Source organism: Rhinopithecus roxellana, chromosome 21 (assembly GCF_007565055.1).
Source record: "Rhinopithecus roxellana isolate Shanxi Qingling chromosome 21, ASM756505v1, whole genome shotgun sequence".
NCBI classification, from domain to species: domain Eukaryota; kingdom Metazoa; phylum Chordata; class Mammalia; order Primates; family Cercopithecidae; genus Rhinopithecus; species Rhinopithecus roxellana.
This window is the reverse complement of record NC_044569.1, coordinates 66509537-66535807: the sequence shown is the minus strand read 5'-3', so window position 1 is coordinate 66535807 and position 26271 is coordinate 66509537. Positions and strand designations below refer to the sequence as shown.

Sequence of the window (26271 nt, the reverse complement as noted above, 5' to 3'; positions counted from 1 at the left end):
CAGGATGCTTTGTTCAAGTCCATACTTATACAGCTTCATTTAATACTTAAATATTTTATGATTGGAGGTAGATAGCTATCATCGTCCCTTGATCAAAACCCATTCTGCTTTCTTCTCATGTGTCACCCTGATCTGTGGCCCGCCACATCACTCTGAGTAGATGCTCAACTCAGGCATCTTTATTTGTGGGTGTTAGACTCAGGACTAGCCAAAATAACATGCCGTATCCCTTTAGCCACACAGCAATGGTTTACTGATAACCCAGTGATGCACACATTCATATATTAAGTACTTTATTTTTCTATAAAACATAACCATTAAAAGGTCATAATGTATCTAGTTCCTCTGTGGGAAAAAGGTGAATGTTTAGGACATGACATACAAAGGCAAAGCAATATGTGAATTAGAAGTCCAAAGGCAGGGCCGGGCACGGTGGCTCAAGCCTGTAATCCCAGCACTTTGGGAGGCCGAGACGGGCGGATCACGAGGTCAGGAGATCGAGACCATCCTGGCGAACACGGTGAAACCCCGTCTCTACTAAAAAATACAAAAAACTAGCCAGGCGAGGTGGCGAGCGTCCGTAGTCCCAGCTACTCGGGAGGCTGAGGCAGGAAAATGGCGTGAACCCGGGAGGCGGAGCTTGCAGTGAGTTGAGATCCGGCCACTGCACTCCAGCCTGGGTGACACAGCGAGACTCCGTCTCAGAAAAAAAAAAAAAAAAAAAAAAAAAAAAAAGGAAGTCCAAAGGTAACTAAAACCAATGAGATACTGGAATAAGAAGAATGAAAATATTGCAGAGCATTGGAGTGGGGCTAGTATTCCCTCTGCTTATTATAAAAATTTGGGTAACGTTTCCTCTATTAATTTATATATAACTTCAAACTTCAAAGACTTTCATAATTAAAGAGAAACTGAGATTTAACTGTTGAGGGAGTTTACTGGAGCCAACTTTCTGAGGATTATTAACAAACTTGCTCATTTTAAAACAAAATGACTGGAATAAAATGTGTTGCTAAGTTCATCACAATGCCTTTATAAGGAAAAAGTTTAAAGGATTGCAGCAAAGTTCATGGAGGAAACTTTATACATGCCTTTTTATAAGCATGTATATAGAGCTTTATACATGCATTTTTGTGAACTTACATTGAGTGAAGCAGTAATTAATGCCAAAATGCTATTAAGGCTGTCAATCTGTTGAGTAACACTATTCATACCATGCACAAAGGTACTGGCAGTTTTCCAAAACATTTTACAGAAAAGTCAAGATATTGTAGGAACATATACATTTACATTTTGTCCATCAGGATACATTATGAGCTATGGTTGAAGAGTGTCTGGAAATGATTGAGACCATGAAAGTTTGGGCAAATAATCCTTCAATTCTGCAAATGGCCAGTGAATACCATGCTTTATTGAGATTTGAAATTTGTCAGCTGGGCACATGGCTCATGCTTGTAATCCCAGCACCTTGCAAAGTCCAGGCGGGCAGATCACTTGAGTCCAGGAGTTCAAGGCCAGCCTGGGAAACATGGCGAAACCCTGTCTCTACAAAAAACACAACCATTAGTTGGGCATGGTGATGCATGCCTGTGGTCCCAGCTACTTGGCTACTTGGGAGGTGGGAGAATCACCTGAGCCTGGGAAGGACGAGGTTGCAGTGAGCCATGATTGTGCCTCTGCACTCCAGCCTGGGAGACAGACTGAGATCCAGTGTCAGAAAAAAAAAAATCACTTATAACAAACATGGATTCAATTTTCAATAGTCTCAAATCTATTACTTTGTCTTCAACATAAATTTGAAAACACTGCATATTTTAGTTTGTTTTCATTCTGCTAGCTCTCCTTATTCCAGACAATCTTTTTCCTCTAAGCCTACATTTCTTTTGGCTCCCTTCTCCTGTTCATAATAGCCAGAAATTCTTGCCTCTTTTTTAGGCCACTAAATAATGTGTCGAAATGTTTCTCTGGTTCTTGTAATACATCATTTTCTAAGACATGCCTTTATTCTGAATTTAGCGTAATTGCTGTTTTCACTGTAAAGTGCAATCTTTATGGGGTTCATGTGGATTTTGCTTTCTATAGACTAATCTTTAATAAGGAGAAATTGATCCAGCTCCAGTTCATTTTGAGAGAAAGGGAGGAGCCACAGTTAACAGCTTCACTCCCAGAGACATCTCAGATATATTAAAGAGATAATAATTTAATGTTGTTCTGCTGAATCCAGGTATGCTTTTCTCCTTTTCTCAATGCACAGTTCTCTTGAGAATGATGACAATTTATACTATACAGGATTTGAAGTAGGCTGGAGTTTGATTCAGCCAAATATCATATGTAAAAAAACTAACTCTCACTGTGTACTTCTAGGGCTATTTCTGGTCTTCATCTGGCTTTGTTTGTGGTAAAATCACATACTCAAGGATAAAAGATACCATTTGCCCATCTCCCTCTATTTATTGTTTACTGGGAATAACAATCTCTGAATGGATGAAGAAAGAGAAACACTGACAGCAGACGGAATGAGGACAGAAATACCTGACAGCCTTAGATAAAAATAATGGCTGTCTGACTTAGTGCATTCTACTTACTTGTTAGCCAACTGAAACATACTTTTCTCAAAGTGAAAACTACAAGGGTCTTCCTTTTTTTTTTTTTTTTTTTGAGGCAGAGTCTTGCTCTGTCGCCCAGGCTGGAGTGCAGTGGCCAGATCTCAGCTCACTGCAAGCTCCGCCTCCCGGGTTCCCGCCATTCTCCTGCCTCAGCCTCCCAAGTAGCTGGGACTACAGGCGCCCGCCACCTCGCCCAGCTAGTTTTTTGTATTTTTAGTAGAGACGGGGTTTCACCGTGTTCGCCAGGATGGTCTCGATCTCCTGACCTTGTGATCCGCCCGTCTCGGCCTCCCAAAGTGCTGGGATTACAGGCTTGAGCCACCGCGCCCGGCCAGGGTCTTCCTAATCCAGCTTCATTAAATGAAATCAGAGTAACAGAAAATTTTCTCAGGCCCTTCAAATGGCTGACTGTTAACTGGTTTTTCACAAATGTTAGTTTTTTTTTTTATTTTTTAAATGTCTTTATAGCAAATTCCAATTTGGGAAGGAAATATCAAGAAATGTCAACCTATCACTACCTTAAACTAGAATTTCTCTTTCTCAACAATCAAGATTGAAAAAAAATAAATTCCACTTGCTTTCAGTTGGGAGAATCTCATTGTAAGGTAAACATTAAGAAGTAGCTCAGAATCTAACAGAATAGAATATATACACACATATTTTTAAGATGAGACACTTATTGAGATTACATGAATATCAAAACTCATTATTAGGCAATAAGCCATACAAACTGAATTCTTAAGAAGATAGAAAGTTTTGTGTATAAAAAACTGCACCTCAATGTTTTAAGATAAATGGTTTCATGCAAAATCTGCATTTTGAGCTTTTATAGGTCTTAGGATTCATAAAAAGTATCACTGAGAACATATGTAGGCAGATGAAGTCGGGCTTTTCTAAAAAATCTGCTTTACTGAAGGTTAGTTAGGTCTCTATTTGAGAACATTAGAATGCCTGAGGAGGTCATCAGGTATGTACAATTTTTTGCTATGCTACCTATGTGGAACTTGTTGCGCTTGGAGAGCAGAGGAGAAGAGTTGTTTTCTAGCCAACATATGATTTGGCTAGAATACGTTCACTCCCTCCCCCTTCCACTAGAGGGTTTGGGCATAATCTAATCATCAATTACTAGTAGATGCTTCTCTACTAGAAAGCAGAAAAGTGTATTAATGGCAGATTTTTTTTTTCAGACAAAAGTAACTATCTTGTAATTTTCAGAGAACATGTACATTTTTGCAAGAAATTGAATTAGTCCTTCAAAAATACAAGATAATTTAGATAATGGCCTTCAGTACCTATATCTGTCTAGTCACCTTGAGAAACTTAACTTTTTTTTTTTTGAGACAGAGGTTCACTCTTGTCTCCCAGGCTGGAGTGCAATGGCGTGTTCTCAGCTCATATGCAACCTCTACCTCTTGGGTTCAAGCGATTCTCCTGCCTCAGCCTCCTGAGTAGCTGGGATTACAGGCACCCACCACCATGCCCAGCTAATTCTTTTGTATTTTCAGGAGAGATGAGGTTTCATCATGTAGGCCAGGCTGGTCACGAATTCCTGACCTCAGGTGATCCACCTGCCTTGGCCTCCCAAAGTGCTGGGATTATAGGCATGAGTCACGGCGCCTGGCCGAAAGTTAACATTTTGAGAAGGTATAGAATTCCTTTTCAAAGATTTAAACAATGAGACTTGTCAGTAATTATAGCAGGTGAACTATAGTAGTCTGATCTTAGTAGGATTTATATATATTTTAGAAAGCTATTTTTGTTTTAGGTTTTATTTATTATGCATATGCTAAATTTCTTAAGAGTGATTTCCCTATTATCTATTTCTTTGTTGCAGTAAATTCCAGGTCTCTTTAAAAAGAGAAGGTGAGGAGGAAAGGGAACCTGATGATGACATTATAGTCTGAAATGCATTTTCATAGGTTTTGAAACCATGAAGGAATGAATCCATGATGGTGGAATGCTCCAGCGCTGCTAAAATAGATACTGGAAGGAAAGAAAGCACTTTACATTAAAATGCTAATCTTGATGCCTAATTAGTAAAATCAGTAAGTCATATTGTAATTCTTTTTCAAATATGTAATCATACCCACCTTTGCTCATCATCTGGCCTCTTGATCAAATTGAAAAGTATATGGAGAAGCTGATCTCGCTCTTTAGGTTCAGGATGTAGACATGCTGTACACAATATGAGGGGGATCAACTCCTGAAGAAATATGAGGGTGGAAAATTTCAAATAAAAACACATTGCAGAATATTCTTTTTTTTTCTCCAGAATATTCTTAAATGGACATTTAAAGTGAAATAAACGTCAATATACAAAAGGGTAAATTTTAATTTTGGAAGGTTGGTAATTCAAGAGATGTTTACACTAAAACGTTTATGTGTTGGTTGTGGAGGAAATGTAAATAACAACATAACAAAAGTTGCTTAAGATTCAACTGGCCTTGGTTTTTAATCTAGCACTTCCCAAGGGCCCACTAGCTTTTACACTAAGTAACATTCCATTATGTGACATACTGACACTGTAATTTTAATTCTGAAAGTGTTTTTAAACAAAAGTTGCAGAAGTCCACTATAATTTAAAACTTAAAAAGATAATAAAAAATAAAGACCACTCTTCCCACTTCTATAAGGACAATATAATGTCCTTATGATTAGATCTAATAATTCTGTACCCTCAGCACTTGACCCAGTGCCTAACTAAAAAGACCATTTTCATAGATCGTCTCAGTACCACTACAGAGTATCAGTAGAAATATTTGATGTTGAAATATAAATTTTTAACAATATTTTGTTTTCTTCACATTCAATATGCAGAGGTAAATTCAGCATTTTGTAGGAAAGTAAGAACCAAAAGTTTACTTCTAAGAAATACTTGAAATTAGTTACGTTGTTTTACATTTTAATTAAGATGAAATTCTTTATACTAAAGTACATTCAAAATATACTAATGTTTTTCACTTGAGTGGATTTTCAAATCTAAGAAGAATAATGGTCCAAAAGTAATACAATATTTTTGTGAGAAATCCTCTAAGTTGTAAAAACAATATTTTGTAAATATAGTAAAGAAATCACTATGATGTAATTAAGAAGGGAGGAATGACTACAACCATTTCTTTCCCACCTGCCTTGATACTCACCGAAAACTGTTAAGAGATTTAAAATAGAAATTGATCACTATGTAATAATGCATGATTATTATTGTCTATAATAATATAACCTAACAAAAATAATAATGTAACCTGAAGAAAAGCATGATAAAAAGTCTACACTGTTGAAGTATTTTCACACTTTGAAGATGCTTCCTAAGAAAGAGATGATTTTTTGAAGAGTTGAAACTGAAGCTTAAATGTATGACTACAAGTCTCTCTCTATTATTTCTAAAGTCTTTATATATTATAAATCTTCAATTTGAAGTTACAAAGGTATAGGTAAGACGAGCTAAGAATGTATCTGTGAAAAAAAGAATGTGAAACATTTATTCTGCCATTTTCAGTCTTCCTGTTTGGGCACCTCTTTAGGTTTTACCTTAGTGAGTAATTCAAAAGGAATAAAAAATTAGGAAAAAAAATTTTGCACTGGGAATGAGAGACAGAGCATATGTATAGATCCTATATGTTTTCCCTAGAGGCTTAATGTAATGCTTGATGGATTAGTCCTGATTCTGTAGAAGAAAATGAACAACGTTTTACAAAATAGTAAATATTCTGTCTGGCTGGAAATTTAACAATATTAGGGTAGGAGATCATTAATAGCAAGGACTACCCTAATCCTTAGTTGATTCCACATGGGCTGCTGAGAGGCAATGATACTAATGAGAGGACTAAGACATTGCGTCATTAGGATATACTACTCAGAGTAGAACCGTAAGGATGAAAAGTAGTTATTCGGGAAGCATTAAAAAAGTGAGAAGCTATTCTAATGCCTGAAAACCAAGAAAGGCCCTAAAAATTTTGTTTGTACTTTGTCTTCATGTCAGATCTTGTTTCCTCCTAATCCCCCTTCCTGCTTTCCCATCATCTCTACATGTATACTTCTCATACTGTTTAAAGTTATGAAACGAAGGTAAGACAGCAGCTATAATTGCTAACACACACACACACACACACACACACACACACACACACACTCTTAAAATGTAGAGTATAATCTTTTACTTCTTTATCTCAAAAACAAGCATATAAAAACAACTGTGTTGGTCTTCATCCTTTACGCCTTATATTTTATTTTCTTTTTCTTTTTTATCATGAGGCTTAGTGATCCTTAATTAAGGAGGAAGTTTAAGTCATACATTAATATGGACAATATTTTAACTGAAATATGGCTACAGATGTGCCAAACTGAGAACTCTGGCCCAGGAGCTGAAAGAGTTCTTACCTTGGTTTACTCCTTAGTACCAAAGAAACTAAAGAAAAGCACAAATTTCTCTTTCAGTTTCTTAAAGTGAAACATGTAGGAATTCAGATTAAAGCACAAATGGAAAACACTTCACAGACATTCTGCAATTTATCTATTGCTGATAATTTTTCCTTCTGAAAGCAAAGATGGCCTAAAAAAAGCCTGTTCAACACAGCAGGCACTACGAATCAATTCAAACTGACATATTAGAAGGAAAGTATTTGTGAGTCCTTATCTCCTTGAACCTTAAATTTCTGTGAATTTAGGACTTTGAAAAAAATACTTTTCACTTTTCTTAATCACAGTAATAAATGATATTGCCATCAGCTTTTATTTCTTGCTGGCAAATTAACAACATATGGGAAGTCACTGCCAATAATTTTTGGTTGCTATTCCATGCCAACGAGAGTGGTCCACCTTGGCATATTACAGCTATGGCAGTTACAACTCAGAGTGTAAAGGATGCTGGATGGCTTCTTTCTCTTACAGCAACACAGAGCTGAGAAGAGGTCCAGTAAGTGAGGAGGAAAAATGCAGAAAGAGTGGTCTGTTTCTGACAGAGCCAGCAAGGATAAGATTAGGATAATTGCTAGATTGAGACTGGTCCCAAATCTGCTAATTTCTCCATTATCCATTTATTTATAACTTCTATTTGTATTGCTATTAAAATAAAATAATAGATTCTATAAGTATATGTCTGTTGTGTTACTTATTCACATTTATTGTGAATTCATCTTTCAAGCCTTTGAAACACTAATAAATCCACACCAGAATTTACTAAGTTTGTATTTACCATTTTCAGACTATTCATAAGTTAATAGACTTGATTCAATATTCTCCCTTTGGCATCACCTCTCACACTGAAAATTATAGTCTTAAAACTTTCTTTACAATTCTGAATACAGCATTTAAAAAATGGTGATTAAATTTCCATCAGAAGACAAGGTGTTCTAAAAATATCTTTGAAAGACTAAATGTAAATGAGAATAATAGGGTAATAAAAAATCCTTAGGCATATTAGATTTAATATCTCATGTAATATTAAAATAATAACCATGGTAAGAAAATACCTATGACTTGGGTAATATCAGATCCAAGAGGTAATTTTTCTGCTTCACATAATAAACTTATGTGTCCGCATTTCTTTCTTTTTATTAAGAGACTGGGTCTTGTTATATTGCCCAGGCTTGAAGGCAGTTGGCTATTCACAGGCGTGATCGTAGCACACTACTGCCCCAAACTCTTGGGCTCAGGAGATCTGTTGAGGGCAGTGACTATTGGGGGGTGGTGTTGCTCTGAGTGGTAAAAATAATTTGCCAAGACAGTTGTGGGTAAAGAAAGGCAGATTTATTAGACAAAGTAGGAAAATACAAGAAAGGAAATTGCAAGAAAGGAAAGGGCAGACCAGCAAGAGAGGAGCTAACTGCAAGGAGACAAAAAGTTGCTGGTGCTCATGCTGTGTGCTGAAGAGGGCTTTGTGCAGTACTGATAAAGCCAAGGTTGCTGCAGTGAGCTAACTTGCATTTTTCTATTGGCTGAGGTGTCTGGTGATAGCTTTGTGCAGGAAGACTGTGAGTTATTTGCACAAGAGGGCTACGTGTCCTGGACCATGAAGAAAAGCAGACTTACAGCTGATCCACTTTCTTTTTTTGCTTTCCCTCAGTCTCGCCAGGCCAACTCCCACTCCTTATTTAGAACTCCACAAGATCCTCCTGCCTCAGCCTCCTGAGTAGCTGGAACTATGTGTCACTGTGCCCAGATAATATATCCATACTTTAAGCAATAGGAATCTTTAATATTTTAAAACATGATTTGGCAACATAGAGAGTACTCAGTAATGTGTATTGAAGTGAAATATTTAACAGAGTGTCTATGATCATTAAAGAGAAAATCAGTATAGTAATCCTACTGCAGGATATCTAGGATTTTTAGATTTCATTAATAGAAGAGGATTGGAATTCGAAACCAGCCTGGGCAAGATGGCAAAACCCCATCTCTACCAAAAATACAAAAATTAGCTGGGTGTGGTGGTGTGCACCTGTAGTCACAGTTACTTGGGAGGCTGAGGTAGGAGGATCTATTGAGGCCAGAAGGTCAAGGCTGCAGTGAGCTGTGATCGCGCCACTGCACTCCAGCCTGGGTGACAGAGTGAGACTCTGTGATCAAAAAAAAAAATAAAAAAATGGTTTTCTTTGAGTCAATGGTAATCTTTTGAAATTTAAATTTCAATATTTAATATCCATATTTAAACAAATCGAGATAATTCTTTTGCACAATCCAAAGGAAAGAACATATGCTGAAAACAATTGGGGGTGGAGTAGAAATGACTGAAGAAGGAAGGAAAGACAATAAGCAATATAGAAATATCTGTTTCAAAGCAGCTAAGATATCCTTGGCTTATCAGTACTCTAATTGTCAAGATTATATACAAATATAATGTGATATCATATTTACTTATTATTTTATTTGGATTTTTATTTTGATTATATCCAAATATAATGAGACATTATTTTACTTTTAGTGTCCGGATACAAGATACACTTGTATCTTGGCTAATCCGTACCCTAATTGTCACATTACACTATATCCAAATACATTTATATGCAAATATATATTACATTTGGATATAATGTGAAAATTAGGGTACAGATCAGCCAAGATACAAGTGTATAAAATTTGATACATAGCACAGAAGGCATGGAGGAATCCAAACAAAAGGTTTATCAGTACCAGACAAGGAGGGTCAAGAAGGTAATGTAAACATGTAAAATAAAGGTAATGTAAACATGTAAATAAAACATGTAAATATAAGGAAAACAATAATGCAAACATGATGATAAACAGTACTAACACGGGTTTTAGTGACTAAGGGTCAAAAAAGTATGGCAGCAACTGTGGCTAACTAGAGATCCCATGTCCCACCTACAGGGGACAGGAACTGTGCTCCAATTGAAAAAATCATTTGGAAATGTAAGTCTAGTGCTCTTAGACTGGAGGAAAACTTCAGACTAGGAGTTTTCAAGAAAAGCCCAAATTTTGTATTTTTAGGTAAAATATCAGTTTTCAAAAGTCTGATAACCAGCACATCATTTTTAACACTACTGAGTAGGCCAAACAAAACCTATCCGTGAGCCTTTGTTGGTCTGTAGATAGTGTACAACCTCTGATTTAAGTTTTCAGTTGAAACTTTTCAGCATGTTCCTATTCATATAAAAAGGAAACCCAATAAAGACAGACATTACAAAGACTCACATAAGAAAAAAAAAAAAAACAAGATTACTCACCTCTGTAAAAGTTTTACAATTCAAGGGCTGCTAAAAATACCTATTCTTAGAATTATTAATATTAAATATCTATAATTTCTGGGGCTCAATCTTTAGGAAACCTAAGTACTTAAATAACCTTACCTCAAGTCTCACTATTGCTAAAGAAATGTGATTTACTCACAAAATTAAGTATGCACACATGCCAACATCACATGGGTATAAAGAAGATAGTCAAAACTTCCTATCTACTTTATTACACTTATCCACTATACTACTGTATAAATCTCATAGTTATGATCCTCTGAGGTGATCAGTACTCATAAGTTTTCCATGAAGGAAACATGAATGACAATGTAAAAGATCAAAGTCTAGTTTCTCATAAGACGGGAGGTCTGTAGAGGTACTAACTACTTTAAAAACTTTTAGGGAATTGGTTCTTTCCCTTGCCTTTGTTGTTACAGCTTTATTGAGATAAGTGGTTTTCTCTTTTGCCTTTTCAATGACAGTTTTATTGAGATATGCTTCATCTTTCATAAAGTTCATCCATTTCAAGTGTATATTCAGTGGTTTTTAGCATATTCAGAGTTGTACAATCATCATCACAATATAATTTTGGAAGACTTCCAATATCCCAAAAGCTGGTCTCCATTAAGTCTCTCCTCATTTCCACTCCCGTCTCAGCCCCAGATTTCTCCTTTGATTTTCCAACTTAGCTAGCTGATAGAATATATTTCCTTGGCACAGAACGAAACTGAAAGTTAAATTTTGATATATGATTACCAAAAATGCTACTTGAAGTAATCTTTTATAAAATTTTATTTTTAATTACAGAATTTCCTCTTCAAATGTGGTTAAAGCAGAAATTGTGAAAAACCAACAACTTTAGCTTATTTACTATATACATTTATCAAATGATAAATAAATTTATTCTATAATTTGGCTCAAAAGATTCAAGTTTCCTCAACCAATCCATTAAAATGAACTGCTGTGTAAGCCACATATAAAAAATCAGTCCATCTTTTATTTTTCTCTCCCAAAATGAACAGGCAAGGAACTACAGAAAGATCAACTAACCCCAAGGCCAGCAGAAGGAAAAATAAAGATTACAGTAGAGATAAATATTTGACTTTAAAATATAAGTTAGTAAAAAGAGACTACCACTATTTCAAATAACCTAACAGGTATATATTTTTGTTAAACTTTAGAATCTTTGAAATATGGGTGTATCTTACTATAGACAGCATGCCATAATTCAATTGGGATTCTTTTTCTTTCTTAAAGAAACATAACTGCTACAACCAATTGCATCTTAGATTTAAAATAAGATACACTGAATTAAAAAATATTATAATTGTAACCTGAAGATTGAGTAAAGTTGTTACTTTTTTCTTTTTCCTGTTTTAAAGAAAAACAAATAATGCTAATACCTATATTCACCGTGCTTTCTATTTAAAAAAGTTTAGTTTACTATCCAGTTTTGATTAAATCTTTATCCTACTATCTTTAAAACAGTGGGTCACAAAATCAGTTGAATGGGTCATGAACAGCATGTTTTTCTTTTTTAATTGCTTATTTAAGGATTTTCTTCTTTACTTTTCCAAAATATTTATAAAATCATGTTTGCTATTGCTTGTCTTTACTATGTTTTATAAAACTTTTAATTTTATGTATGTAAGTACATACTGGTACATGATGTAAAACATCTTTTTTACTGAAGGTGTAGTCAAAGTTTGAAAACACTAATAGTAAGTTCTTTATATCATGATATAAAAAGTAAAATCTAATGTTAACTATAAAAACAGCAAAGTAGAGAATAGTGCATAGAATATGGTATCATTTGTTTAAATCATGGGGAAAAGATCACATATCTGAATTTATACATGCACAAAGCATCAAACTTTATAAAACAACTAAATCTAATAAAATTATACAGAACACTCCACTCAACATCAGTAGAATATATATTCTTCTCAAATGCACACAGAACGTTCTCCAGGACAGACCATAAGTTAGGCAAAGGTAATTCTTAGTGAATTTAAAAGATCAAAAACATATAAAGTATTTCTCTGACTACAATAGAATGAAATTAAGAATCAGTAACATAAGAAAAATGGAACATCCACGAATATGTGGCTATTAAACAACATGCTCTTAAATAAGCAATAGGTCAAGGAAGACATCATGAAGTAAACGAGAAAACATTGAGATGAATGAAAATGAAAACAATATACCAAAACTAATGAGATACAGCAAAAGCAGTACTCAGAGGGAAATGTATAGCTATAAGTACCTGTATTTAAAAAGATCTCAAGTCAGTAATTCAATATCTTATGGAACTACAGAAAGATCAAACTAAACCCAAGGCCAGCAGAAGGAAAGAAATAATAAAGATTAGAGCAGAGATAAATGAAACATCGACTAGAAAAACAATAAAGAGAATTAACAAAATCAAAAGTTGGTTATTGAAAAGAGAAACAAAATTGACAAATGTTTAGCTAGACTGACTGAAAAAGAGAGAAGATGCAAATAACTAGGATCAGAAATGAAAGCAGGGATGTCAGTACCGACGTTACAGAAATTAAAAGAAGTTAATACTATGAACAACTGCTCATCAACAAATCAGATAATCAAGATGAAATAAACTAATTCCTAGAATCACAGAAATCACCAAACTGATTCAGTAAGTAGAAAATCCCAACAGGCATATAACAAGGAAACAGATTGAAGAGTTCCTATACTCATCAAGCCAGCTTTAGCCCAATACCAAAACCAATACCAAATACCAAAACACAAGATAAGAAAACCACAGAACAGTATCCCTTATGAATATAGACACAAAAATACTTAACAAAATACTAATGACAGATCCAAAAGCACATTAGAAGGTTTATAAACCAAGACCAAATGGGATGTATCTCATGAATGCAAAGGTGGATTAACATAAAATCAGGCAATGTATTAATAATGCAGGCATATCACAGTAGAACGAAGGGGGAAAAATCACATTATCATCTTAACAGGTGCAGGAAAAGCATGTGGCAAATTCAATGCCATTTTATGATAAGAACATTTAGCAAACTAGGGATAAAAGGAAACTTCCTTAATATGACAAAGGGCATTTATAAAAATTCTATAGCAAATATCATAGTCAATGGTGAAAGATTGAAGCTTTCCTGTAAGATCAGAAACAAGGCAAGGGTATCTGCTTTCTCAAAACATTACCATCCAAATTGTACTGGAAGTCCTAGCTAGAGCAACTAAACAAGAGGAAAAAATAAAAGCCACCTAAATTGTAAAGAAGAAGCAAAACTATCTCTCTATGTACAGATGACACGATTCTATATATGTAGAAAATATCATAGAACCCATAAAAAATGATTAGAGTTAATAAGCAAATGCAGCAAAGTTGCAAGATTTAAGATCAACACACAATGACCAGTGTTGTTTTGATAAACCAGGATAAACCTTTCCTTTTTTGAAAAGAAAATTAAAAGAACAATTCCATTTATAATATCATCCAAGAGAACAAAATACCTAGGAATAAATTTAGCCAAAGAAGTGAAAGAACTGTACACTGGAAACTACAAAATATTACTAAAAGAAATTAAAGATCTAAAACAAAAAGACATTCCACGTCCGTGAACTGGAAAACTTAATATTGTTAGGATGACAATACTCCCAAAGAGATCTATAGATTTAATGTAATCTCTATAAAAATTTCAGTGATCTGTTTTGCAGAAGTGAAAAGCTGAGCATCAAATTCATATGGAACTGCAAGGGACCCTGAGCAGACAATAGTGAAGTGCAGTTAGAGGATTCTATGTCCCAATTTCAAAACTGACTACAAACAACATTTATCAAAACAGTGTGGTAGTGGCATATGGCTAGACATACAGACCAATGGAACAGAACTGAAAGTCCAGAAATAAACCCGAAGAATCTAGGCCCAACTGATTTTTGACAAAAGTAGCAAGACTGTTCAAAAGAGGAAATTTTTTATCTTGAACAAATGTTTCTGGATAACTGGATAGCCATATGAAAAGAATAAAGTTAGACCCTGTTTCATTCCATATATAAAAATTAACTCAAAATGAATCACTGACCTAAATATATATAAAAAACATTTTCTTGTAATTGTTTTATAGCTTTAGCTCTTATATATATTCATATACATATATATATCTTCTATAACACTGATTTGGCAATGGTTTCTTAACATTGATACTTAAAGCACAAACAACATGAGAAAAAAATTGATAAATCAGATTTCATAAAAATGGAAAACATTTGCCCATCAAAGGATATGGTCAAGAGTGTAAAAAGAAAACCTACAGGATGAAAGAAAATATTTGCAAATCATATATATGATAAGGGTTTACTACCCAGAATATATAAAAAACTCTTACAACTCAAAAACATGAAGAAAAACAATCAAATTTAAAAATGGTCAAACAACTTGACCATTTGCTAGAAGCTAGCAAAATTGACTGCATATGGGACAGAAGCTCAAGGACAGGAAAAAAGGAATTTTCACTGTACATTTTTTTACATTAAAAAAAGTTAAACCATGTAAACACATTAATCAAAACATTAAGCCCTGTTTCTAATGCTTTTTTTAATCAGCCAAGAATATTACTATGTTCAGTTTACTAAAGAACATTTAAATTTTATTTAAATACCAACAAAAAGGCTTTTGCTGACAAGAGTATACCAAACATGAGAAATAAGAAGTCAAAATATTAATCCTTCAATCACAGGAGTTTTATAAAAATGTAGATTTAATGCTTAAGCCCCGGAGTTTGAGGCTATAGTGAGCCATGACTGTGCCACTGTACTCCAGCCTGAGTGACAGCGCGAGAGCCTGCCTCAAATAAAAAAAAACCCAAAAAACAAAACAAAATGAAAAAACAACAACTCTGTCTCCCCATAGAGAGAGATATTTAGATTTATAAGAAGAAATAGGGGTGAAATATTAAAAAGTAATTCAACATCAAGAGATGTAATGAAAAAATGTTTTGTTCTTTTATGCCTAGGGATTGATTTTAAATACTCTAAGACATATTTCATTATTTATCAATTTAATTTTGAGGAAATACAATTTCATTTTATTATAAATGGCAACTTTTCTGATAAAACATACAAATAATTAAATGAACAAAGATAGATGATCAGTTTTTCATGAAATTATATATTTTTAATTATAAAAAATTTAAAATCAGCCAGAAAAGTAAACATCATACCACAAATTAGTTCTATGTGTGCATATATGTATATAATCTGTATGTGTAACATATCTGATTACTGATGATGCAAATTTATAAATATTTCATGCAGTACAATCAGATTTTAGTGGTAGTCTTTTATGATAATATGACAAATTAAAATGAAAAAGCTAAAACTGAATTTCACAATAATTAGATTTCTATAATACTCTAAAGATGATATTAAGGAAATACAGTAAAAGGGATGCAAACATTAACACATTACATGGATTATGTTACAAGCTAAAAAAGGAAAAGAAGCTCAAACACCATTCTGCCAGGCAGAACTGCAAAACAATCTGAAATTGGACACTGATCCTTCAAGACATATAAGACTTTCCATACTTATTAATATCTTATGACTATTTTAAAATAATTAGGTAAAAATAAAGCCATCAGTAGAAAAATAATCTTTTTAATTGTTTTTATTAAAAATACCTATGGGGATAAAAAATTTAAAGCTCTACATGTTTTCTTGAGGATCAGTACAAATTTCTTGTGCTAAATGGATAATTGAAAATAAGCTTTAAATGGGTTTTGCCAATGCATTATGTACCTATATGTACTGTAGGTCCCAGAAACTATGAGTAAAATCAGTGGTAAATATTAAGAAAATGACAATAGAAAGTTACATGATACACTCTAAAATATTCTTCATCTATTCTTTATAAAATTTTTTTTGACCAAAAATTTTATCTCAAAAACAGAATTCAATAAAATAATTTAAATTATCTGCAAATAAATCATCCACTGTCATTTAAATGAGATTATAGATAACTTCCCATTAATCTTTTATTGACTAAATATATTTAATAATAATTTATAAATACAACCATAAAGATAACTTCCTATAGTGTTTATGGATCATAACATAGGCTATGTGGACTCAAATTATTTGCAAATGTATTTTGGATACTTAAAGCATCTGTCAATAACTAGTTAACTGTAAGAAAAATAAAAAAGGTACTTTAAAAAGTTGTTGTAGTCAATATGACAACTATCCTATCATAAGAGAAATGTGATTTATTGCCAAATGAGCATAATAACACATTTATAATCAGCAACTATATGTACATTTATGACTAGTGTTATATTATTCATCCCTGTTAATTTTCAATACAAAGAGTGTCCATTTCTGTAGACAAATGAAGCATATCATACCAAGAGCACAGATAATTAGCTAACTGGTAATGTAAAAACCAGACAGTGTTCATGGCACATAAATGGACCTACAGTAATAGTTAGTGCTGCAGAAGCTAACAATGCTTTAAGCAAAATTGGAAAAACATGAATACCATGCAGTTTTACTGAACTCACCTGACAGAGGTGTAAAACCATTCTCTAGGAGCAGAGATGCATGCACAAAAGTAAGAATATGATTGCAAGTAATAGACTTTAAGAAAATAAAAATATAACACTCAACTTCAAAATGACAAAAAATGGACAACATGATGGGATTACTGGGATGAAAATACTTTTATGTGTCTTACCTCCCTCTTTGCCAATAGCACATTGGGAACAATGTGTGGCAGGCAGCGTCCCAGCATTAACATAACGCTTTTTTCACTATCTGCAATACGAGACACCTAGAAAACCAAATAATAACCGATGACAGTGGAGAAATTCTGTGCATAATAATATAGAAAAGTTCATTCGTTAGGTCCTGACACCTCTGCTCTAAACACGCATTCCAATATTTTAACTTATAATAACAACAACAACAGCAACAGTGCTCCAATCAACATCAATATGTCTTTGGGCTATAAACAGATTTAAAATACCATTAAAATCAAGGGTGAAGCCAAGAAGACCTAATGGGCTCCATTTCTGGGAACAAGTAGGGGGGATAGCACAAGAGTAGGGCAGCCTCAATGTTTCTTTTTGTGCATGAAGAGATGCTCACAAAGCTACAACCATTAGCTATAGTGATAATCTGTACAAAGAACTTGGAAATACAAGGCGTAGGCTACGGAAGGTGATCCAGTCTTACAATGAGGATTGCCAGAGTGCATCCAAACCATCCTCAAACCAGCTCTGTGATATTCTCAATGACATTGTGGAACACAAGCCCATGGGAAGTCAAGCGAAATGAAACACAAAACAGCTAGAAAAGGAGGAGTGAGTACAGAGGTAAGAAAAAACAACAATAATAAAATACTCCCTCAAGACCAATCTGCAAAAATAAATACAAAATAGTTGAGAAAAACTAATATGCAAGCTAATAAACTCAACTATTGGACATAACCACTCCTAATGAAATGAAAATAATGGAGTAATTTAAATAGACAATTAATATATAAACAGTGTACACTTAAGTTGGTTTTCTGAATTATATCTAAGAGACGCTGTCATTAGACATACTACTAAAAACAGAGTTTATAAAAGGTCACTTCAATGTTAACAGAAAAAACAGAAATAATCAACTACTTTACTTAAAAGTTAAAAATTTTAGGAACTATATCTTATAGCATTCTTTTAAATAATGGATTTGCATTTGAAATACAGCCTTATCACAGATGCTTCTGTAGAAGAGAAACTAAAAAGAAGAAAAACAGTAGAATGTTTTTAAAAAGTTGTGGAAATAGGTGTTATAATTTACCTCGTATCCTAAACGACTATCTGCTGACATTCGACAAAAAGAGAGTAGTGCTTGATGGAATGCAGGAGACAATTGCCTAGAAGAAAATGTTGTATGAAAAAGAGATAATATCAAATAATTACCATTGACATTTAAGGAGAAGTTTAAGTTACATATTATAACTTCCATTCCAGCATTAATCCTACCCCACAAATGCTAATCAGATTTCTGAGCCACCAGTGACTTGAAGAACACTTCACTGGAGAAACTTACTTATATAGGTCACTTAGGAGAAAAAAAATCAATAGTAACTGGTGTTCTTGCAGTAGTTTGATGTTATGTGAAAAAATGGCAGTTAAAGAGTTAGTGGATCAAACCTAAAGTGGTATAGTAGATCGGTGACTATAGAACTGATTTGAAAATCTGAAATAAGGACTTTCTCCAACTCCAATTCTCTATAGTCCCAAAAAGATAAACAGAAAGGTAAAGTGGATACAAAGGTTGACCTGGTATATTGCTGAGAGGAATTAAAGTTTTGCAGATATACATAGCTAATGATAAATCTGAATATTAGAAAACCACATACAATAAGTCTAAAGATAAATGGAGGCGCAGCTCATTCAATATTCATGATACATTTTAAAGAAAGTTTCTGTTTGCAGTTGAAAATATTAGCCTATTTATGTTTAATAAAGGAGGTTAAAACATTATATTTCTAAAACACTACCAGTCTCTATGTAGTATTATTCATAAAATTATGACTACGAGTTGTACTTTATGTGTTAAATCTGCAAAGAAAAGGCTAACACCAATAATTAGATAATAAAGCTTATTTAGCATATACCACAAAGTGGCGCTCAGTAATTTCTATGATTATAGAGTACTGTACCAAAGCTTGAGCCTTTTGCTGTTTTATGCTCCTCTCATATTCACTCAGAGGGGGACCATAATCCTTCCACTTGCCCAAGTCAGAAACTTCAAATCAGGCTTGATCCTTTTTTTTGAGACGGGGTCTTGCTGTGTTGCCCATGCTGTCTAGAACTCCTGGGCTCAAGCGATTCTTCCATCTCAGCCTCCTAAGTAGCTGGGATTAGAGGCAAATGCCATCGTCCCTGGCTTCCTTCCCTTTATTTTCACCCCAAATCCATTCAGTCTTTCAACTTCTAATAATCTTGCAGATCCATATACTTCTTTCCCTTCCCATTACCAATGTTTCAATATAGAACAGGCCTCCATCATTTCTTACTTGGGTTCTTCCCACATACACCCGTATAGTTTTCTTGCTCCCAGTCTTGCTACCTTCCAATTACCTCTAGCTCAGAGGACCCTTTCTAAAGCTTAGGTACCATCATGTCCCAACCTCTACAATGAATTAATGCAAGCTTACATGACTTCTTAGACTTTGCTTATTTCTCCAACTTTGTCTTCTATCCTTCCTTTCACTAGCATTATTTGCTTAAGCCTTACTAAGTCCTTCTCTGTTCCCCTAAAGCACTGTTTTGTTTGTGCACATGGGATTCTTTTACCTCTTTGCTTGTTAACTCTTACATAGTTTTCACATCTTGGATGACACTTCTATGAAACCTTCCTGCTCTGAAGACTAGGTTAGTGCCTTGATTACATGTTCCCAAAGCAAGCTGAACTTACTTTATTATACTACTTTTCATACCTTACTGTTATTGCTTGTCTGTCTCTCTCATACTATAAGGTTTGAGGTTTGGGCCATGTCAGTTTCAATTCTGTGACCAACACAGACAGACAGACACGCACACACACACACCCCTACTATACACAGAAAAAGTTGTAGTTCATGAGTGAAAAGCTTTACTTAAATAAAAATCCAATACTTCTTAGTAATAATGAGGACCTATAAGTCTGAAGCAAATTAGTCGTGCTTTTCTATTACATGCTCATAGTAGGCATAACATCTCTCTATTTAATAGGAAATGAAGTATGACCTTGTGGCTGAAAATGCACCATAAGAATTAAATGAGTTAATATACATAAAGCATTGAGAATTCTGTGTGACATATAAAAAGAGCTCAGTAATATTCCTTTCTTAAAAGTATTTTTTAATTATAATCTAAGAGTTTTAAAATTATACTTTGTCCCCTCCACCAAGGAACATAATCACAAAGTACAGGGACCACGGTTTTTGTCATCTGTGAGTTCTGTAACCTAATATAAATTAAATATATGAATTAAAAGAATACTAATGATGTAATATTTGTAATGGAGGCAGACACAGACAAAAAAAAAAACAAAAAACAAAAAACTAGAAGCAAAAATTTTTCCTTTTTTAACAAAGGCAACTATGCAGCACCAAAATATTCCTCTGAGTCTGATAATGACTACAGGATAGAGAAAAAGCACTGGGTAAGTGTTTGTAGCACACAGTAATAACATATTAGTTACGGGTTTAAGTACTTAGCTAAGATAGAACCTAGCCCATTGATGGGTAATTCCTTTTTGATTTAATTTAATTTAGTAACTAATAATTTTGTGACTTTTCTTGTGACAACTACTTTGCTATGTGTTAAGTTCATGTCAAATATAAAAATTCATATATTTGATCTACAAAAAGCAGTTTAAATAAAAACAGTAGCTCTTCCCGTTTGACACACACTAAATAGCTGAAAGATGCATTTCAAAATATAGGAGGCATACTAACCTATTGGGTTTATCAAAATGAACTGTGTTTTTACTTGATGGAGACGAAGGTGGCATTCCTTCTCTTTCTCTCCTGGGGAATGAATTTGGGGAATTCTCTTTAGGAATAGTGGAATCAGCTTCATCTGATATTGAAAGATGGATGTCTGTGTTTTTCCCCTTGTCTGAACTATTTACATCTGGATGCTGTCCACTGTTCTCAGAGTCTTTGTGGGGCAACTGATCCAAAGAAGGCTGAACAGAGTCACAAACTGCTGGGATGGCAAAGTGTTCATTTTTGAGGAAGTCCATTTCACTGTAGAAAGAGAAATTAAGAGAAATCACCAGAGGACAACTGTATTTTTGAAAACTAGCATAAATCTCATAATGGGTTTAATGTTTTAAAAGTATATTTAAAAGTATTAGTAGCAAATGGTTGGCAAGTGATAAATCTTTTTTATGCAATATTCATTGATGCTTCATATACCTAAAAATGTAGCTATAAACTCAAGAATGAAGCATAAAAATGGCCTTAAAAACCCTGCTTTTGATTGGCACTTAAATTTCTTTTATTCATTTGCAAACTGGGGATAACTCCCTCAAACCCACAGAATTATTATAAGAACTAAACGGAATAATGAATGGGAAATATGTACAACTAATGAAGGACAAATCAAAATATCTTATTTCTTAGTGTCAAGACACAATTGATTGTAAGATCACCATATTGATTTACTAACTTGTTTTGGGAAAAAAGACCTACTACTATTTTAAATATATTAAACAATTATAAAACTTTCTTTCAGAAGTATTAAAATGTGAAGCAATTATGCCTTACAACTGGAATATTGTTTCCTATATTTGCATAACTTGCCAATACCTTTAAACACCTTAAGAGGATTTTTAGGAATGATGATCAAGTACTTACCTTTTAAGTCTTCTGATTTGTTCCATCAATGACCACTTCTCACTATTTAACAAACTAATTTTATCTTCTAATTTCTGTACTAACATGGAGTTCTAAAATCAAAACAGGAGAAAAACAGAAACTCAAGATCTCACTGTATGCTTTTACATAGTTTAAATACTTTTTGTGGACTTGACTAATTAGTTGCTATCTCTCACCTCTGCAGGCTGGGGAGTTTCAAGAGTTGGAGGAAGGTTGCTTATAACTGGTGTAAAGGCCTCTAACTCATCTTCTTCTACTCCACTGGCCACATCTACAAGATCTTTTCCAGTCACTTGATGATTTCCAAAATCTCGGTAGAGTTGCAATAAGTCTGGAGGTTTTGGAATGTTTAATCCTACATCATCCCATAATTCAAAATCCTAAAAGATAAAAAATGGTAACATAAAAAAATCTTTGAGGAAATTTTATCTTGCATTTTTGAAATCCATATTATTATTGCTAATACCTTGTTTTTGTTTTTGTTTTGTTTTGTTTTTTTAGACAGGGTCCTGCTGTGTCATGCAGGCTGGATTACAGTGGCACAATCATAGACAGCTCACTGTAGCCTCAAACTCCTGGGCTCAAGTGAGCCTCCCACCTCAGCCTCCCAAGTAGCTGGAACTACAAACACCCGCCACCATGCCAAACCAATTAAGAAACATTTTTTTTTGTAGAGATGAGGTCTTGCTTTGTTGCCCAGTATGGTCTCAAACACCTCGTTTTAAGCAATCCTCCCACTTTGGGCTCCCAAAGTGTTGAGATTACAGGTGTGAGCCACCACAGTCATCTTCTGTGAATATATTGAAAACCCAACATAATCATAATTTTGTTATAATATCAAAGTGTATGTTCCAAGTTAGTAAATAACATTCTTAAATTTATTTTATACTTTCCACTATCCAATATTATTCTTGTAAGTTTCCTCAGCTTCTAGATAAATAGGTTTAATTGTCTTAGGTATCAAAATGTTACACAATTTTTTATTATATCTCTTAAAAATATAAACTCCTTTTACTTTGTTTTATATTAACTTTAAGCTCATAAAACATGCTCAAATATTTGCATGACATCATAAAACATGTCTAGATTAAGGAAGTCTCAGTACATAAATTGTATCTATTATTTATAGGTTATAAGTAAACTCAAAGAAATCAATTTTGTTCTTCCTTTATTACTCCAACTTAATACATTAGTGTAATCTCTAGTGGGCAAGGAAACAATTTAATCTGCATGTCTTCTTGCTATAAATGTTTGAATATAATTCATATTATTAAAAATGCTTCTGGCAATTTTCAGAATCTAAATAGCTACTCTTCAATTTGTTGTGTATTGAAACATGTTCAACAGTTTTATTAACTCTAACACAGTTTTATTAAAAGTAGAAAAAAGCATAGCAACTTAAGCATTCTATAGGCAAAGATCTTCAGAAGAGCTTTATAAAGTTGCTGAGTAATCAACTGCATGTAAATACATTGTCTCACCATTCTATCTTCCTCTTACTATATCAGAATTTAGTACTAATTTGATATATTATAACCTATGAGAACCTCCATGAGAAATTGACATACTAATTTGAACATTCTAAATGTGATATTCTTATTCCTTTGATGGTTTATTTGAACAATGAGATAGCTATTATTGAGGACTAAACCTGAGGCAGATATGAGTATTACAAGTGGGGGGCTTTAGAGAAAACCACATGAAGTATGAAATTTGTATCTTTCTCCACTATCACTGTTACAAATTAATTTGAGGGAGGCTTAAACTGGTCATCTGTAGAATGGGTAAAATATTTATTACTTCTAAGCATTTTTGTGAGGATAAATTAAATGTATATAAAAGCCTTAACACAGTGCTTGGCCCACAACAAGAACTAAACAACTTTTAGCTTAAAAAAAAAAAACTTATTAAATGAACATCACACATAATTCAAATGTCCATTTATCTATCATTCATCCAAAATTTAAGATGTATCTACCTTGAGCTTAGAACTAGAAATAATTTCTAGTGGCTCCATTATCCTTGCCAAAACTTCATACAGTCTTAGCTAAACATTCCAATTAATGTGTTGTGGTATCTCAGTGTGATTGAATTTGCATTTCTCTAATGAATACAAATGTTGAGAATCTTTTTCACGTGCTTATTTTCCATCCATATAACTTCCTTGGTGAAGCACCTGTTCAAATTTTTTGTCCATTCTTTTAAAAAATGGACTAATTTTCTATTATTAAGTGTAGAGTGTTCTTTATAAATTTTGGATATAACTCCTTTATCAGATATATTACTTGCAATATTTTCACCCTCTCGGTCTTCTCAATCACTTAAAAGTGGCTTCCAAAGAGCAGAAGTTATTAATTTTGATGAGAGCAAATCTGACCGAGAACATCATGCTTTTTGTGTCATATCTAATAAATCTTTTACCTATCTTCCAAGCCTGCAGTGATTTTTTTTCCTGTTTTCCTCTAGAAGCCTTACAGCTTTTTAGGATCTGTATTTAAGTATATGCTCCATTTTGAGTTAATTTTTATATATGATATGGTTTGATTTTTATTTGTTTTGGGCAAATGGTTCCATTACCATTTTTTTAAAAAAAGACTACTCTTTCTGCATGGAAGGTATTTTGCATTTTGTCAGAATTCAACAGATCATCTATGTGTAAGTCCATCTCTGGACTCTATTCTGTTTCATCAGTTTATTCGTCTATATACCAGTATGACACTGTCTTTACTATAATATCTTTTAAGACTTGAAGCTTAGGTCTTCCAAATTTGTTTTTCTTTATTAAAGTTGTTTTGCTGTTTCCTTTTCATATGAATTTTAGAAAAAATTCATTACTTTCCATAAAAATGCCAGTGAGAAGTGAGATTTAGATTTCACTGAAAATACAAATCAAAATTGTTACCTTGACAATGTTGGGTTTTCTGGTCCGTGAGCACAATATCTCTTCATTTAATTCTCCTTAATTTATGTCAGCATGTTAAGTAGTTTGCAGTGTAGAAGCTGTCAGATTTATTCCTACGTTATTTCCTATTTTTTAATACTATTGAACATGATATTTTAAAAATTTGATTTCCAATTGGTTGCTGCTAACATAACGTACAATAGGTTTTTGTATACTTACCTTGTTTCCTACAACCTTGCTAAAATCACTTAGTTTTTGTACCTTTTTTGGAAAGTCTATAGGATTTTCTATACATAAGATCATGTCATTGGTGAATAAGGATTGTTATTTCTTCCTTTCCAAAATGTGTGCTTGAATTACTTTTTCTTGCCTTATTGCACTAGCTAGAATCCTCAGTATGACGCTGAATAGAAGTAGTGAGAATAAATGTTCTTGTTTTTGTCTTCATCTTTCATCATTAAGAATGATGTTAGTGTGGGATACTATGCAGTCATAAAAAAGGATGAATTCATGTCCTTTTCAGGGACATGGATGAAGCTGGAAATCATCATTCTCAGCAAACTATCACAAGCACAGAAAATCAGGCACTGCACGTTCTCATTCATAAGTGGGAATTGAACAATGAGATCACTTGGACACAGGGCAGGGAATATCACACACCAGGGCCTGTCAGGGCATGAGGAGCTGAGGGAGGGATAGCGTTAGGAGAAATGCCTAATGTAAATGACGAGGTGATGGGTGCAGCAAACCAACATGGCATGTTTACCTATGTATCAAACCTGCACATTGTGCACATGTACCCTAGAACTTAAAGTATAATAATTAAAAAAAAAAAAGAAAAAAAAAGAATGATGTTAGTGATAGGCTTTCTATAAATGTCCTCTATCAGTTGGGAAAATGTCCCTCTATTTCTAATTTCTTTAAAGTTTTAAAAGAGAATGGATATTGGATTGAGTCAAAGGCCTTTTCTACATCTTCTCAGATGATTATATCATTTTCCTTTTAATATGATGAATTACGATGACTGATTTTTGGATATGAACTCAACCTTATATTCCTGGGATAAACCTCATTTGGTCATAATGAATTTTCCTTTTAACATTTTGTTTAATTTGATTTGCTAAAATGTTATGTATAATTTCTATATCTATATTCATAAAGGAAATGAGTCTGTAATTTTATTTGTTTGCAGTGTCTTTCTCTGGTTTTAATATCAGAAGTATGCTGGTCTCATTGAATGAGTTAGGAGATATTCCCTTACCTTTAATTTCTAGAAGAGTTTGTATTACTTCTTCCTTCAATGTTTGGTCAAATTCACAAGTGAAGCCATCCAGACCTGGAGTTTTCTTTGTAGGATTATTTTTAACTACAGATTTTATTTATTTAATAAATATAAAGCCCTTCAAATAATCTATTTCTTCTTGAGTGTGTTTTGGCAGTTGTCTTCTTATAAGAAAAGTTGTTCATAACATTCTTTTACTATTCTTTTAATATAAGTAAAATCTGTAGTGATGTAACCTTGCTCATTGTTGATTTTGGTAATTTGTATCTTCTCTTTTTTTCTTAATCAGTTAGGCAAGAGGTTTATCAATTTTACTGATCTTCTCAAAGGACTACTTGTTTGTTATTTAATTTTTCTCTATTGTTTTCTGCTGCCTATAT

At 33.5% G+C, this 26271-nt stretch overlaps 1 protein-coding gene across 7 annotated transcripts in view; it reads right to left on the bottom strand.

Moving 5' to 3' along the window:
• RELCH (RAB11 binding and LisH domain, coiled-coil and HEAT repeat containing) overlaps nt 1-26271 on the bottom strand; it is a 120606-nt gene that overhangs the window by 58256 nt on the left and 36079 nt on the right. For 5 of the 7 annotated variants that reach the window (XR_750672.2, XM_010388810.2, XM_010388809.2 and 2 more), the window contains 7 exons: nt 21884-22087; nt 21687-21778; nt 20781-21074; nt 18131-18206; nt 17022-17117; nt 16849-16872; nt 4697-4809 (listed from right to left, as the gene is read on the bottom strand). Coding sequence is in view for 6 of the 7 variants with exons in the window: in XM_010388810.2 (XP_010387112.1) it covers nt 4697-4809; nt 16849-16872; nt 17022-17117; nt 18131-18206; nt 20781-21074; nt 21687-21778; nt 21884-22087 (899 nt within the window). In the remaining variant the exon portion in view is untranslated. The remainder of the gene's footprint in view (nt 1-4696; nt 4810-16848; nt 16873-17021; nt 17118-18130; nt 18207-20780; nt 21075-21686; nt 21779-21883; nt 22088-26271) is intronic. The other 2 variants (XM_010388811.2, XM_010388812.2) reach the window with 1 other exon arrangement.